This window comes from Xenopus laevis, chromosome 4S, assembly GCF_017654675.1.
Source record: "Xenopus laevis strain J_2021 chromosome 4S, Xenopus_laevis_v10.1, whole genome shotgun sequence".
Lineage (NCBI taxonomy): Eukaryota > Metazoa > Chordata > Amphibia > Anura > Pipidae > Xenopus > Xenopus laevis.
The window spans coordinates 110,699,657-110,716,297 of record NC_054378.1 but is presented as its reverse complement, the minus strand read 5'-3'; the positions used below and the strand labels follow the sequence as shown (position 1 = coordinate 110,716,297).

Sequence of the window (16,641 nt, the reverse complement as noted above, 5' to 3'; positions counted from 1 at the left end):
GGTTGCCAGACAATCAAATCTCTCCACAATATGCTCACTTTGAGGTGGGAGATATTTGGATGGTCCGATCGTGGGCCCTTGGGCCAAATGATCGGATCACAACCCAGGAAATATAAGGGGTCCAATGGGATTTTTAAACCTGATTGATATCTGTTCGATTTTCGGCCAGATATGGATCTGGAAGCCAGGACAGAGGGCCCCATACACTTCTCAAAAGACTTGGTCTGTCGGCAGCTTATTTCGGCCTGTGTTTGACCAGCTTAATACATAGATCACAATAATGCAGTTGTGCAATTCTGACACCTAAATTGCTAAATGAGTCCCACACATACAAAAATACATTCAGAATCAACCCTTTTTATAAGGTTTACTCCTTTAAACTTCTTTAAGTCTGCTATAATGAGCTCAGCGTGGATTTCAGTGGGGTACAGCAAGAATCCCATGAGGAGCTGTAAGGGCAGCTGTCCAAGGTCCTGATCACAGCCAGGCTTTTAAAAGAGAAAGGTGGAGAGGTAGGTGCTGTAGAAATTGTACATGTCAATTGGCAAATCCAGTAAGTGTGACAGCGACTTGGGGTGTTTAAATTGGTATCCTGTTCATTTATTCTGCTTCTTCCTTGTTGACTGATATAGAAATTGTGGTGACTAAAAAAAGAACCATGATTTTTTTTGTCGCTGTCACTTTAAATAGAACCTATGCATATTAATAGTGGCATTCTGCGTGGGGACCCTTCCAAAAGAATTTCCATATCTCCCTTTAACAAGAGGCAAAATACTCCAAGGAAGGTCAACCGTCAACTAATCTTTTAAGTAACATTTCCCTGCAGGGTGCACTCTGGAAGTGTACTGCAAAGCTTGTATATTTTTTTTAACCTACTACACTATGGGGCACATTTACTTAGCTCGAGTGAAGGATTAGAATAAAAAATACTTTGAATTTCGAAGTATTTTTTTGGCTACTTCGACCATCGAATTGGCTACTTCGACCTTCGACTACGACTTCGAAAAAAATCGTTCGACTATTTGACCATTTCATAGTCTAAGTACTGTCTTTTTAAAAAAAACTTCGACCACCTACTTCGCCACCTAAAACCTACCGCACACCAATGTTAGCCTATGGGGAAGGTCCCCATTGGCTTTCCTAGCTTTTTTTGATTGAAGGAAAATCGTTCGATCGATGGATTAAAATCCTTAGAATCGTTCGAACGATTTTTCCTTCGATCATTCGATCGAAGGAAATGCGGTAAATCCTTCGACTTCGAAGTCGAAGGATTTTACTTCGACGGTCGAATTTCGAGGGTTAATTAACCCTCGATATTCGACCAATAGTAAATGTGCCCCTATATGTGTGCATATATACTGCATATATTGAAATGATAAATATAAGGTTTATATGTAGCTTAATGAAATATTCTCTAAAACCACATAGCATAGGATATGTAAGGGCTCATACTAAATGGTGTTTCACTATCATTGCAGTAGCCAATTGTAACCAATCCACATTTAGCTTTGATCAGTCTAGTAATGATAGATTAATTAAACAAAATGCCCAATTGGATTCTGAGGGACGATGAATGCATGTAGAATATATAAACAGAAAGCAAGGTGTCCCATCCCTTATTCTGTTACCAAATCAGGGTCTGACTGCTCCATATGCAACAAGGTATTATTTGGTGGAAGGAGGTGTATTACCATAGCTGCAACATTGTAGCTGCTACATGCTTTAAAGGAGAAGGAAAGGTTAAAACTAAGTAAGCCTTATCAGAAAGGTCCACCTAAATATACCAGTAAACCCTCAAAGTAATGCTGCTCTGAGTCCTCTGTCAAAAGAAACACCACATTTCTTTCCTGCTATTGTGTACTCATGGGCTTCTGTATCAGACTTCCTGTTTTCAGCTTAAACCTCATTGCCCTGGGCAAGAGCATGCTCAGTTTGCTCCTCTTCCCTTCTCTACTGTAATCTGAGCCCAGAGCAGGGAGAGACTCAGGCAGGAAGTGATGTCACACCACATTAATACTGCAGCTCCTATCCTAAACAAACAGAGAGTTTCTAGAGCTTTTTACTCAGGTATGGTAAAACATTCTACAGAATAAATATAGTGTTTTAGCTTGCACTATTGCAGCTAATCTATTGGCAATAAAATGCCTCTGTAGCTTTCCTTCTCCTTTAAGGTCCCCTTAAAGCATAAACAATCGATTTCAGTGCAATCCGACCAATCCGTCAAATTATCGCGAGGTTAGTGGGAATCAAACGTTTGTGCATCTTACGATCTGTCAGAAAATTGATTGGCCAGGTTAAAGAAAATTTTATCGGTCCCAGTGCAATCTATCTATGTTTGCAGAGCCAAGCAGGCAGCTACCCTCAGTTTTCCTGGCAATATCGCTTGAAATGGCCTTTTTAGTTGATGGACAAATCATACATTAAAAAAAATCGAGATAATCATGGTCTCCCCATACCAAAAAGATCTTTTGAAAATCTATGGCCAGCTTTAGGCTGTGTAGCATACCTTCTTGGCTTTATGCCATCTTGAAAAATGATTGGTCATTGAGTAAAGAATAATATGATGGAAGTCAAGTAGTATGAATCAACTGGGTTGGTTTCAATAATGTAACCATTCCTTTAATCACACAATAATTTATAAAATAAATTCCGTCTGTAAGCGTCTAGTCTAAAAAAAACAACAATCTTACAGAGAAATAAATCTTACAAGAGCAGCAACGTTCCAGAGATTGCTGCCTTTGAGCTTTTTTCACCCAAACAGATTTGTCTTCTGTAGTCAAGTCATAGAATCTATAAGCCTGGAAAAGACTCAGCAAAGACTGTTGGAATCTTTTGGATTGATAAAGATGTTGACACTTTGGGGAGGTAGCTGGCAGTACAATATGAAGTCACTATAGACCAGGATCACCCATACTTTACTAATGCGAGGTCTACTTATAGTGATGATGTCCCATTATGATCTACATCCATAAAAGCATTGTTAGCATTCTGTTCTATGGAAAATATTACTTAATTATTGATTTATGAGAAAATGTGTATATATAAGGGATGTACCCAATGCAAGGCCGAACCCCCGAATCCTTCTCGAAAGATTCGGCCGAATACTGAACCAAATCCTAATTTGCATGTGCAAATTAGGGGTGGGAAGGGGAATTTTTTTTACTTCCTTCATCATATGATTTCCCTCCTGCCCCTAATTTGCATATGCAAATTAGGATTTGGATTCTGTTCTGCTGGGCATCCTGCCTGAATCCCGAACCAAATCCTGGATTCTGTGCATCCCTAGTATAAATGTTATATTTAACAAACAACTATTTGTTACCCTAACATAATAAATATCTGAATGAAAAGCATGAAATAGGAGGGTGATTTAGACAAGCTGTTTGTTGACAATGTCTTGAGATCTTCTGATCACCAACTAAAGGTCTACTGGTAGATCCCTATCTACCTTTTGGACATCCCTGCTATAAATTGTGCTGGGAGATCAATGCTGAAGTGCACTGTGTAGCCAGGAGAATGCAACAGGGCATTGTAGGAAAACCAGTTCATTCAGTGTATACAATATCATACAGTATGTCTTGGTTCCTTCCATGGGATGGTCATGGATGGAAACATTTAGCTCTCTCAATACCACATTTCCTTTCCCGAAGTTTGCCTGCTCTTCACTCATCCTAAATGATACCAATATTAAGGGGGTTATTTATTAAAATCTGAATTTATCAGATTTTTTTAAAATAAAAAAGTCTGACTAAACTAGAATCCATGATTTGACCTTTATTTATTGTTAAAAAAAAGGTATGATTTAATCGGATCAGGGAAAAATTAGATAAAATTGGACGAAAACCCGAATCATGGGATTTTTTTTCCAAATCATTACATTTTTGTTGGGTTTTTCTGGATTTTGCCTGAAAAGTCCAAAATACAGTAGTTGGATTTTTGGCTAATTCCAGCGCAGACCACAGAAACTTCCAAATAGGATAGGGACATCTCCTATGACCTTGACATGCCTGAGATGCCGGATTTTCGGATTTGGCTTTTTGCAGGCTTTTTGAGTTTGAAGCATTCAGACTTTAATAAATAATCCCCTAAAAGTTGAGTCATTAGAGCTCCCATTCTTGGTATTGTTGTTTTGTGTTTAATTTGCTCTAAAAGAAAACTTATCTTTATTCCTATATCTGTTTGTACTTGCAGACCCACAAATGCAGGGCTATTGGTTTGTCAGAAGACCGGAGTTTTATGGTCTTTGCCAGATGGCAGGTTCATTGTATAAAAGCAGAATGTAGACACATAGGTGTGGGATGATTGGGCTTCAGAGTGATATGTAGGTTTTTCCTTGGGGGTCTTCCCAAAAAATGAGGCAGATATCTAATGGGTGACGTTGATACAATATACAAACACATGAGAATCATGGGCTTAGAACATACACAATATAAAACATACAGAGGATGGTTGAAAGTAATATTGCTGCCTTTTGGCTTAGAAAATGTTTCCTTAAATTAAGTTTGTAAAAGGCTCTTAAATGTTCTTTTAGCCTAACATATGGAGTACAGTGCAACTGCTGCTTACTGAGACATTATTTGTAGGTAATGGAAACAATTTAACCTCGTATAGGATGAAACATTGGAGAACTGTGCTTGCTTCTTGTGGCTGAAGGCTGTCGGGAGGTGTTGGATGTTAGCAACATCTGGAGAGCTGCATGTTGCTCATAACTAATTTATTTGCTTTCAGTCCAGGCAGACTGAGCTGGCTGAAATTCCATAAACTTGAATGTATTTCTTCGGGTGCAAGAAATATGTTAGCATGTATCGTCTTATTATTATTTTTTTTGTAACCACTTAGTCATTACATTATTATTTATATATTTATGTTTATATCAATTGTAAGCGAATAATGCATTCTGATATTCCTATTGTCAAGCTTTCTTTTTCTGCTACAAAGGCATTTCAGATGCTTGCTGACTTGCCTATTGAATGAAATAGGGTAAAGGGTATTGACATATGGGACTAATGGTAGAATGGGCGTGGGCAGAACAAGAGCATCAGCAATAGAAGAAAGAAGTTGGAATGACAGACAGACAAAAGTAACTTTTTTGACTCATGGTATATTCAGAGGGAGAATATTTAAGCTAGTCTACTATATCCACTGCTGTGTGTTACGGTGGCCATACAGGGGCAGTTCTAAGCTTTCCCTTCAGTCTAAGTCTTACCTGACAGTGTATGGGGCCCATTAGCTGCGCCTTGACAGCTGATGTCTGGCCAAAAATCAGCCATATATTGATCGAGCAGGATTAAAAGTCGTGTTGGGATAAGGAGGATTGCATCTGCGTATTAACAATGGCCTGCATTTCACAAGTGTAATCCAATCGTTTGCCCATCAGTCCATGATGGCCATTACCCATTTCAAGATGAGCATATCGGAAAGATCCGTTCACTAAAACAAGTGTATATTTCAATGCATGGGCAGCTTTCGGCACAGAGCTTGGCCTGCCAGAGTACTAGAGGATCTCCAAGTGGACCCAGGCCCTATTGGACCCTATACTGGGACAGTTCCAATCAGCCGTTCTTATTTCCACCATAAATGTATATATGTCAGAAGCATATATATCCTACAGTGGTGAAACCAATATGGAGGCACCTGTGGCGTCCACGTGTGTATCGACGTAGTGTTGTCATCTTTCCGTGGTTGGCACCAAATTCAAATAAAAGATGCTAAAGTTCTTGGTTTCAATGCCTAAATATAGGTTCTATTTTCGAGTGTTCCTGGGTGCGCTATATTTCTTGATTGACTGACTCTTGACCCTCCTGCTTTGACTCCTGATTACGACTGACCGCTGCCTTCCCTGATCTTTTGCCTTGGTTAATGTGAATCTGATTATTTCCTGTCAAACCTGTACTCCAGCTTCCTCTTCAGTCCTGACTCCAGCCTTTTAAGCAGCTAGGCCCTAACAATATAACTTTTATTCCATTTTAGTGTCAGGACGGTCCAGTGGCGAATCCAAGATGGAGGTGCCCACTGTGTCCATGTGTGTTTTGGTTTAGTGTTGTCATCTTGCTGCGGTTCTTGGGTTCAATGCCGGAATATAGGTTCTATTGATTGACTGTTTTCTGACTCTTGACCTTCCTGCTTTGACTCCTGATTACAACTGACAGCTGCCTGCCCTGATCTTTTACCTGGATATGACCACAAACTTTTTTAACCCCTTGGATACCGCAAATTGGATTATTTCCTGTCAAGCCTGTACACCAGCTTCCTCCTTGGTTCTGACTCCAATCTTTCAATCAATCTTGCTAGGCCCCGAAATATAACTTTTATTCCAGTTGATGCTGTTTTCTTTTAATTCTTGTACAAGTGGGCTCTTGGAGTCAAATTCTCTGATGGGCTCAGTCTGGCACTAGTTAGGCATGATTTACATGATGGGAGGGGGCTGTAGAGAATGGTTTGAGTTGCAAATCAATACGCATTTGTATAAAATGTATATTAAAGTTATATACTTTAAATACTTTGCCATTGCTTTACCTTTGGATATTGTCTAGCATACTGTAGGTTTGGTTTCTTCAGTTCGGTTGATATTATTTTTTATATCTAACATATAAATCTTATATTGTTGGAGACCTTAGCTTAGCTGTTTTTTTCTGCCATGACTAAATGATTCGGTGGGACCTTACAATGAATAAAGTCCACTAATCCAAAGGGTTATTTTTTTTTGCAGTGATGGTATCTCTATAACATCCTTAAATGTCTTTTTGAGTATGTGCTCCGGAAAGGTACCTTTTATTTCAGCTGTACATATTTAGCCATTTAAACTAGATTTCCCATTTCTTTGCCCCTCCCATTTCCCTCCCTGTCCTGACAAGATTCCCAGTCCCGGCTGATGAAAAGCAGACCCATATTATTATAATGACAGCACCATGTTTGACAGCAGGGATGGTGGGGCCTGGATTTCCTCCAGATTTAATTCATTCCATCCGGCCAAGAGCCAACTTTGCGAATTGATTGGGATATTGTTAAGTTACCGACATTCTCTCTGCTTTCTTCCGCTGAACTTGGAGTTATTGTTGGCCCCCTAGTGGCAAGTGTATTGTGCCCTTGCAAATTGCTCTGTTGGCTGGTCCGATGTGCTTGGTCCTGGTGTCGAATGATACATTGAGCACATTAATGATCCCAACATGTCATAAATACATTTTATTATTTTCTGGGTGGATCTGTGTATTTTCTCTACAGCAGATTTAAAGCCACAAGGCCTGGTTACATATTGTCTTGGGTTTCATTAAATCTTTTAGTATGAACAAGATACGGGTATCAAATCTCCAGTATTTATTGTGCTGTCCTCTTGTATAGTATTACCAGCTGTGAAGTGCCGCAGGCACTGTTGGCACTACATTAACGAATGTGTAATCCAGCACTCACAAGGAGACATTTATTCTGGAATAACGTGTTCCGTTAGTATTGCACCTTTCAACTGTATTACTTGTCAGGGTGAAACTGTGGTTCTGTACCTATCAGCTCCCTTATATTTAATCAGTGCACAAGCCAAGCTCTGCGTCATGTTATAACATATGATTTCTCTTCTGCTTTAGGAAGGGCATTAATGGTGTTTTTGAGGAGCTCTAGTGTTATAGGGTGACCTTTATTCTGTTCCGTTGCAGAGATCCGTAGCCAGCTGGTGGAGCAGTTGAAGTGCCTGGAGCAGCAGTCTGAGTCCCGTCTGGCTCTCCTCCAGGATCTACAGGAATTCTTCCGCAGGAAGGCAGAGATTGAGCTGGAATACTCGCGGAGCCTGGACAAACTGGCGGAGAGATTCTCTTCCAAGGTGCGCAGTGCCCGCGAGCAACATCATTTCAAGTAAGTGGAAGAGATAATTCTGTATTTTTGGACTGGTTGCTATATCATTTTCATACTTCTTGGGTTCCAAATACCCCTCTTTGGTCAAGGTCACATATACAATGTATACAGTGCTGTAACAGTCACCCTGATATACTATAGTTCCAAGAATATTGAGGACATCATAAATGAATTTCCCCTGTCTTTGGTATTGGCCCCTACAGCTACAGTGTCCCTTAGGATTATGGATCACTTGTGGGTGCATTTTAAGAAAGCCAAAAATGGAGCGTTGAAGTGGCCAAAACCACCCCCAATAGACTTTCACTGTTTGTACTAGTGCTCATCATGTGATAGTAACCTGGAAATGCATTAGTACTCTGTACCAGGCAAATCCATAGGGCATGGTTTAAAGAACTTTGGACTAGTGATGGGCGAATGAATTTGGCAGGCACGAATTTGCGTCGAATTTCTGCGTTTCACCACCAGTGAATTAATTTTCCCGGAAAAAGTATGCTGTGACAAAAAAAATCGGAATAGTCACGTGCATAAAATTGTCGAGCGTCAAAATTATTCAGACGCCCTTTACTACAATGAATTTAGACAAAATAGTCGCGCAAATAAAAATTGTCACTTGCATCAAAATTGTTGCGCGTCAAAATTCTTTTTGACGGCCATTGACTTCAGTGCGTTTCACAAATTTTTCGCTGTTTCGCAAATTTTTTGGTAAATTCGCAAATTTTTCAGCAAAGCCAAATGGCACAAATTCACCCATCACTACTTTGGACTACTCAAAAACAAGATGTAAAAGTCAACTCAAAGTGACCCATATGCCGTTATCCCTAGGGGGGCACAGACCATATAACAGTACTCTAAAACTCCTTAAAATCTTATTTAATAACAAGTTGCTATAGTTCCATTACAGCAAATTCTGTACCTGTTATTGCATTACCCCTAAAGTTTTGTTTATTTAGTTTTAATTAACAAAATTCTTGTTACCAGAATCTTGCCTATTATCTTCCAAAAAAAAAGTCCAAATTTAAAGATAATTATGGGGTCAATCATATTCCATTAATCTGTAATGAGTTTTGAATTTATTATCTGGAGTGACAAATTTGATTGAATTAGATCAGGGGTCCCCAACCTTTTTTACTCGTGAGTCACATTTAAATGTAAAAAAGAGTTGGAGAGCAACACAAACATGAAAAAGTCCATGGGGATGTCAAATAAGAGCTGTGATTGGCTGTTTGGTAGCCTAAATATGGACTGGTAGCCTACAGGAGGCTCTGTTTGGCAGTACACCTATTTTTTATGCAACCAAAACTTGCCTCTAAGCCAGGAATTCAAAAATAAGCACCTGCCACTGAGAGCAACACCAAGGGGTTGGTGAGTAACATGTTGCTCGCGAGCTACTGGTTGGGGAACCCTGAATTAGATGAATTCAGAACAAAACCTTCTGAATGAGTCTTATTTAGATCAGTTTTAAGCAATAGGCTAATTGGTCAAAATTCTTACATTCTCCATTGGATCACTGGGACATTTACCCTATAGTTTTTTATTTCCTTTATACATGGTAAGTGATGCATCTTCTAATGCTCTTCCATATCTTCATCTCTCACATACAGACCTTATAACCCGCTTTCCCCTTTACGCCTTGTGCTTTCCAATAAATATGATGGGTTCTTGCTGCTTATAAGCACTCTGTTGCTCAAGGTCATAAACAGCAATTTTTGATCCCTGTGCACCTATTTCTTTTCTGATGAGGCTTCTTATTGCCTGATGAATCATAGAGTCATTTTCTGTGGCCTATATTGGAAAACTTGGATCCTTATAATTAAACTTCTGATTTCCTGTGTTATTCTTATATCCACTGTATATGACTCTCGGAACCTACAGCTGTTAACTCTTTTTATTTTCAGTAGAATTCAGCAATCTGTATTTTCCCTGAAAATAAGGCACAGGGGATTTATACATTTTATCTTTTCACAGGAAGGATCAGCATCTTCTCTCCCCTGTGAATTGCTGGTATTTGGTTCTGACTCAGACGCGACGGGAGAGTAAGGACCACGCCACTCTGAATGATATATTCCTGAATAATGTGATTGTCAGGCTCTCGCACATCAGTGAAGATGTCATGCGCCTCTTCAAAAAGGTGAGGGGGGGACCCAGAAGCAACAGGGATTTCTATAGAAGGTTTAACATATCTTATAGAATAAAAGGAAAATATAGCTGGGGTAACAGTTAGTCTTTATTCTAAGGCTTCAAGCATTTATAGAAGGGAGAGAGTCTCAAGAATAAGATTATCTCATTGGTTGCTGTGGATTACTGCAACTGGGCAAATACCTTTCATTACATATGGGGTATTATATGTGAATCTTTACTGGAAACAATGGATCCTGAAAGTCAGGGAACAGATCAAGATAACTGGGTGGTTCTATAGTGGAGTTAAAATTCCCAGCATCCCCTAGGAGGCTCTCAAGTGCCCTAAAAACTTTCTGAGAATGAAAAACTACATCCAGGAAATAATAAAACACAGCCCAAAATAGCATCTAATGCTCTCGATTCTGCACAATACATTTAGAATAATCTATAAAAAGGCTCCTCATCATTGCTAAATCTGGTTCCTATAAAACTCCCCAGCTCTTAAAAGCTTCTATTTTCCATTTCCTGTAGTATAACGGTAGTTTTCTCCCTTTTTCTATGTACCGTAATATATATTCAGGTGCATATAACATTCCTGCTCAGAATGTAAATGATTGAGGTAGTAGCTTTCCCCCCAGGTTTGCCTGACTATGAACCTAAATTAGCTGGGAGGGTTTGTCTTAGCTTTGACAGTTTTATTTCTATTCTGTGCCCACATCGGTCAGCACAAGCAGCCTTTACTGGGTCTGTCCTAGATATGAGGGATAGGAACGGCCACTGGGATTTCTGGCCATCTTTTCAGCAGTCACTTTTTACCTGTTTGAAATTTCTATTTTGTGTCTGTGGCAGAGCAAAGAGATTGGACAACAGATGCACGAAGAACTGGCAAAGGTCACGAATGAGCTGTATACGGTGAGTCACATGGAGCAAACATAACACAAACAGAGCAAATTAGTAGTAAAAGAGATGGGAAACCATAATGCCAGGGCCAGTGCGAGAGCCCCTCTACACCTGTTTAATTCCCTTTAACTGCTTAGTGCTCTTCTACTGATACACCTTTCCCTGTAGTACCATCTTTATTCTTATGAAGTCCTACTAACTAGCCCCTGTAAGAATGACCACTTAGTATATTTATTTTCAAAGGCTGTTGTACAAGTCTTACGTACAACATCCATGTTATAGAGAATCCAGTGCCCCCAAAGGTGTCCATTCTGTACCTGTCTGCTGCTGAAGGTTTAGCTGGGGTCCCTGATATGTTGATGCCACTGATGTCAGTAGAGTCGTTGTACAATGTAATTATAAGGAGGGCACAGGGGTATTTTATACACAATAACTTGTGTTGGTTAATATATATTTGCTTTCTGTATTTGGCTGGGCAATGCTTCTTGCTTTCGCTATTTGTGAGATTCAGGTCTTTAAGGGGACCTGTCATCCAGGTATAAAAAGATACCAAATGCTATTCCTATTCAAATTAAACACAAAGCCTAAATTGTGTTTTGTTTTGTTTTTTTTAAAAAAAAAACATCCATACTTGTTATAAAAGTATTTAGAAATATCAGCTGTGTTTTGGTTTGAAATCCTGCTTGTTTAATATGAAAAACATTTAAACACAAAATACCAGCTGTCATTCATATATCGCATAGAGGAGGTGCAGGCAATAACTTTGAATTTCTATTCTGCAATTCCAAGATGTCACTGTACTCTCAGACTCCCCCTCCCTCCTCGCCACCTAATTGTGTAGCCAGTGCATGGGTGTCAGGTCCCTCATTCTGGTACATAAACAAAATTTTGGCATTATGCAAAGCTTGCCTTAAAGGAGAAGGAAAGTCGTCTTGCACTTGGGGGTTCCAAATGTTAGGCACCCCCAAGGTATTGTATTTACTTACCTGAAACCTCGGGCTGGTGCTCCTATCAGGATGAAAACGGCCCGGGGTTATACCAGTGAGCACCACGGAGCAATCCTCTTCCGTCTTCCTCTTTCTTCGCGAAAAGTCGAACTCTACTAAAAAGTCGGCTATTTCGTTCAACTGCCCTGGGAAATTTGAATAAAGAAAAAGCCAGAAGAGAAGTTTTCTGTGGTGCTCGCTGGTATAACCCCGGACTGATGCAGTTTTCTGCTGATAGGAGCACCGGCTGGGGTTTCAGGTAAGTAAATACAATCACTTGGGGTGCCTAACATTTAGCACCCCCAAGTGCAAACAGACTTTCCTTTCCTTTAATAACAATGTTCACAAAATATCCCCAGCCTGATGGCTGTGATTGTGTAATGCCAAGTATAGAAAAAAAACAAGATTTACATAATTTATATAGTGTAAGTTAAATTTACTTTGCTTGACTAACCCAATAGAAAAGAAATTGGAATCAATTCATAGGGTGACAGGTCCCCTTTAAATGTGAGAATTTTCAATGTGAAATATACTGCATAGTGAAATAGAAACACTTTGGATAAATTTGCCCACCCTGTCCCAATATGATGTAAAATATACTGCGGCTGAATGTATAATTCTTTTTGTTTTGTATTCTCTAGCTTCTCTGGATGTGTAACTTGCTTAAACTTTCACTGATTGTCCTGCCTAGCCCATCCTTTCATTATCTCCCCTAAAGGCCTTTTATAGTTTGCCTGCCAAGAATTCAGCAAGGATATGGCCTACATAGTGTACTTTGGCATTGTCAGCTGCAAATGAAATACTGAAATACTTCAGGCATAGCATTAGCAGAAATGAGTTCCTCTTAGCCTGTACGGGAAATAGATATTTATTTATACAGGTATAGGATCCATTATCAGGAAACTCGTTATCCAGAAAGCTGAATTACGGGAAGGCCATCTCCCATAAACTCCATTTTAATCAAATAATTAAAATTTTTAAACTTAAAGAACCCTCACCTGGAAAACCCCAGGTCCCGAGCATTCTGGATAATAGGTCGCATACCTGTAGTATACTACTGTGTCTGCATAATATTATACTATGCATGCATAGTATTGCTAAGCACAACTCTGTGTTTTTGTGTTCTTGTGCAGGTGATGAAGACATATCACATGTACCATGCAGAGAGCATCAGTGCAGAGAGCAAACTCAAGGATGCAGAGAAGCAGGAGGAGAAGCAATTTAGCAAAGCGGTGGAGCTCGGCTCCAATGCCCTGCGGCTCGAGGAGAGACCACAGAGACGCAGCTCGGTCAAGAAGATTGAAAAAATGAAGGAGAAGGTGTGTTGCAGACTTGCAGCAATGGAATCAAACCAATATTTATATTAGGAATTGGAATTGTAGCAGCAGCTAGTGGTGTATTTATTATTTTCCATTGGTAACAATGTTGGCCCAAATTTCTGCAATTAGTAGTGTGAACAGTTCCATAAAGATTACTGCAAACACAATTCTGGCAGAGCCCATGTAAGAGCACAGCCATCCTAGGGAACAGGTTTAGGGCATTTTGCTCACTAACCATTGTTTGGTTTACTTTTGCATTTAGAGACAAGCCAAGTACTCGGAAAACAAACTGAAGTGTACAAAAGCCAGAAACGAGTATCTCCTCAACTTGGCTGCTACCAATGGGTGCATCAGCAAATACTACATCCACGATGTGTCTGATCTGATAGATGTGAGCATATTTCTCCCTCTTTCCTGATGCCATTGTGTCACACCCCTGTATTCCTTTTTACTCCCTTTTCTCTTGTTTGATTTAACTGCCTCTCAGGAGTGGGAAACCTCCAGTTTTCTCCTATGTTGTTAATGAAAGTTATTCCATGGCAGTGATCCCCAACCAGTAGCTCGTGAGCAACACATTGTTCTCCGACCTTTTGGATGTTGCTCCCAGTGACCTCAAAGCAGGTGCTTATTTTTGAATTCCAGGCTTGGAGGCAAGTTTTGGTTGTATAAAAACCAGGTGTACTGTTAAACAGTTTCCTGTTGGCTGCCAGCCCACATAAGCGCTATAAATTGCCAAACATATCCCATATTTTGCACCCCTAGGAACATTTTGCATGATTATGTTGCTCTCCAACTTTTTTTGCATTTAAATGTGGCTCACAGATAAAAAAGGTTGGGGACCCTATAGGGGACTGGGAGTTGTAGTTTGAAACATGTGGGAAAACTGCAGGTTGCCCTGCCCCATATATCTTTCCTTGTTGTCTTCCAGTGATTTTATATTTTTTCTTTTTTATCTCGGTACTAAAAGGATACTTGCGGGTTCAGTACAGATGTTTGAAAGAACATACCTATATTACTTTCTCTCGGCTGCTCTGTCCCTGCAGGGGTGAAGCAGATGGCTTCATTTTTCAGCCCTTCAGATGCCTGGTGGAGCCTCATCTTGCTCCTTTTTGCTGCTCTAATTACCTCCTATCTCTGACTGAGTTTTGCTGTCAGAGAAGTCTGGAGCCCAGGTGTCTGATTCCCTTGTGGGGCATGGAGCTGCTTATATACATGTGCCTACATGTGCTGTATGGGCCACTGAGATCAGATGTGACTGCTTATTTTGCATTCATTGCTCATGCAGAGAAAACAATTGACCCTGTCAGTCTGTCCCTGTTCAGCAGCACTCGGTAAATGAAGAAATATTTCATTGGAACTGAGCTGAGCATTGTAGACTGATAATGAAACACATATTTTTTTTTTATACTTTTCCACTTAAGGCAAATCTGACTCCTAATGTTGTTGCTATTTGGTATTTTCACCTGAAAGGCCACTTAGGAACCCAATCTGCTGATTGTATGTGTTAGCAAAGGGCTTTTCAATATCATATAGGTCAGTTTAAAGGAGTTGTTAATCTTTAAATTAACTTTTAGTATGATGCAGAGAGTGATTTTCTGAGATAATTTGCAATTGGTTTTCTTTTTTTTTAAATTAGTAGCACGTAAGGAGAGCACTCACCCGAACTCCAGAGAACAGGCTCCGACCACCAGATTAGGCTGTGCTAACAACGCCGACACGCCTCCGGATAGAGCGTAACAATTTGTATCAATAAAAAAGTCTTGGATCCACGGAGCACCAAGCCAGGTCGAAGATTAATAAATTTTCATTTTATTGAGGATTAAATATTATACATGATAGTAAAACACCAACAGTGCATCAAACGCAGTCCATGCTTAACGCATTTCGTAGCTTCAACGCTACTTCATCAGAAGCATAAACGAACAACTTCCCATAATACCCTTAAATAGTGCAAACCCCTTTAGGCTAATTAGAATCATCAATTGAATTAACTCTTAAAAAGACACCCACAAGTTAAAAACATTCTAGGAAAATGCACTAAATGAAAAATTGTTTTGTTTTTTTTTTGTTTTTTTTTTTTACAAAAATCCACAAAAGGGGTTAAACATGACAAAACGTATCACTACCTCCTACAGTTAGAATAAAAGGGAGGGAGAGAAAGTGCAAATATAAGTACTATAATAAGGCAATATATGATTAGATAAAATATTAATTTAAATAATGCCAAATATTCTAAGGATATATAAATATGCCATTAATAACATTAAATACAAAAGCACGAGAGCTCACACTCCCTATTCAGGCCCCCATAATCCTCAGTGGTTTTCAAATTATATATCCAGAAGGTCTCCAGCCTACTTAATTTGGTTTCATAGTTTCCCCCTCTAACATCTCGCACTGGCTTATCTATGACTTGGAAATTAACCCTTGCATAACCATCATGTTTCTCAACTATATGTTTAGCCACTGCGGATCTAAAATCCTTTCTATCCACCGCCGACAGATGTTCCAAGAAACGGGTGCTTGCCATACAGGTAGTCTTACCCACATATTGGGATTTGCACTCACATGTAATTAAATATATAACTCCCTTAGACATACAGTTGAAATATCTTTTTTATCGTATAATTAGCCCCTGTCACGGAACTTGAAAATATTTTAGATGGTGTCACACTCAAACAGGTTTTACACCTCGTTCTTCCACACTTATATACACCTTTAAATTTAATCCAAGAAGGTTCAGTTTCCCTGGTTTTGGAAGAATATAAGCTTTTAGATATATGCGTGGCTATACTTTTGCCCTTTCTGAAGACAAAACTAGGAGTTTTGTCCAAAGTTTTTCTCAGAACTGGGTCTTGTAATAAGATCCCCCAATGTTTACGCACACTACTCTTAATTGAATTGGCATCCTTGCTGAAAGTGGTGCAAAAACGCACCTTTGTTTCGTCATGTCCTTTTTTGGATTTGGTTTTGGGCTTATAGTGTAGAAGGGTTTCCCTATCTAAACTTACTGCTCTGTCATAGGCATTTTTAATATCTTTAAAAGCGTAGCCCCTCTCTAGGAATCTATCCCAAAGGATCATGGCCTGATCCTGAAAAGCATCCCAGGAGGAACAAATACGTCTAAAACGCATAAATTGTCCCACTGGGATCCCTCTCAGACAAGATGCTGGATGCCCACTGTCGGCATGCAAAAGGGTATTGCGTGTGATTGGTTTTCGGTAAAGATTGGTTTCCACCTTACCATCCTGTATGTAACATCAAGGAAAGGTAATTCAACAGAATTGGTCTCATGGGTAAATTGAATACCCCTCAGGGTGTGGTTACAATAATTAACAAACAGGGCTAGGGATAACTCATCTCCCTCCCAAATCCCTATGCAATCATCGATGTATCTATAGAATTGGACAATATGCCTCTTAAATGGATTATGTTCACTAAAAACAAAAACACGTTCCCACCAGCCCATTACCAAA

General features: G+C 39.6%; 1 protein-coding gene across 2 annotated transcripts in view; it reads left to right on the top strand.

Moving 5' to 3' along the window:
• LOC108715854 (SLIT-ROBO Rho GTPase-activating protein 3) overlaps positions 1–16,641 on the top strand; it is a 107,328-nt gene that overhangs the window by 63,270 nt on the left and 27,417 nt on the right. For both annotated transcript variants that reach the window (XM_018261351.2, XM_018261352.2), the window contains exons 2-6: positions 7,647–7,842; positions 9,808–9,970; positions 10,810–10,872; positions 12,980–13,165; positions 13,428–13,556. In XM_018261351.2, the coding sequence (XP_018116840.1) occupies positions 7,647–7,842; positions 9,808–9,970; positions 10,810–10,872; positions 12,980–13,165; positions 13,428–13,556 (737 nt within the window). The remainder of the gene's footprint in view (positions 1–7,646; positions 7,843–9,807; positions 9,971–10,809; positions 10,873–12,979; positions 13,166–13,427; positions 13,557–16,641) is intronic.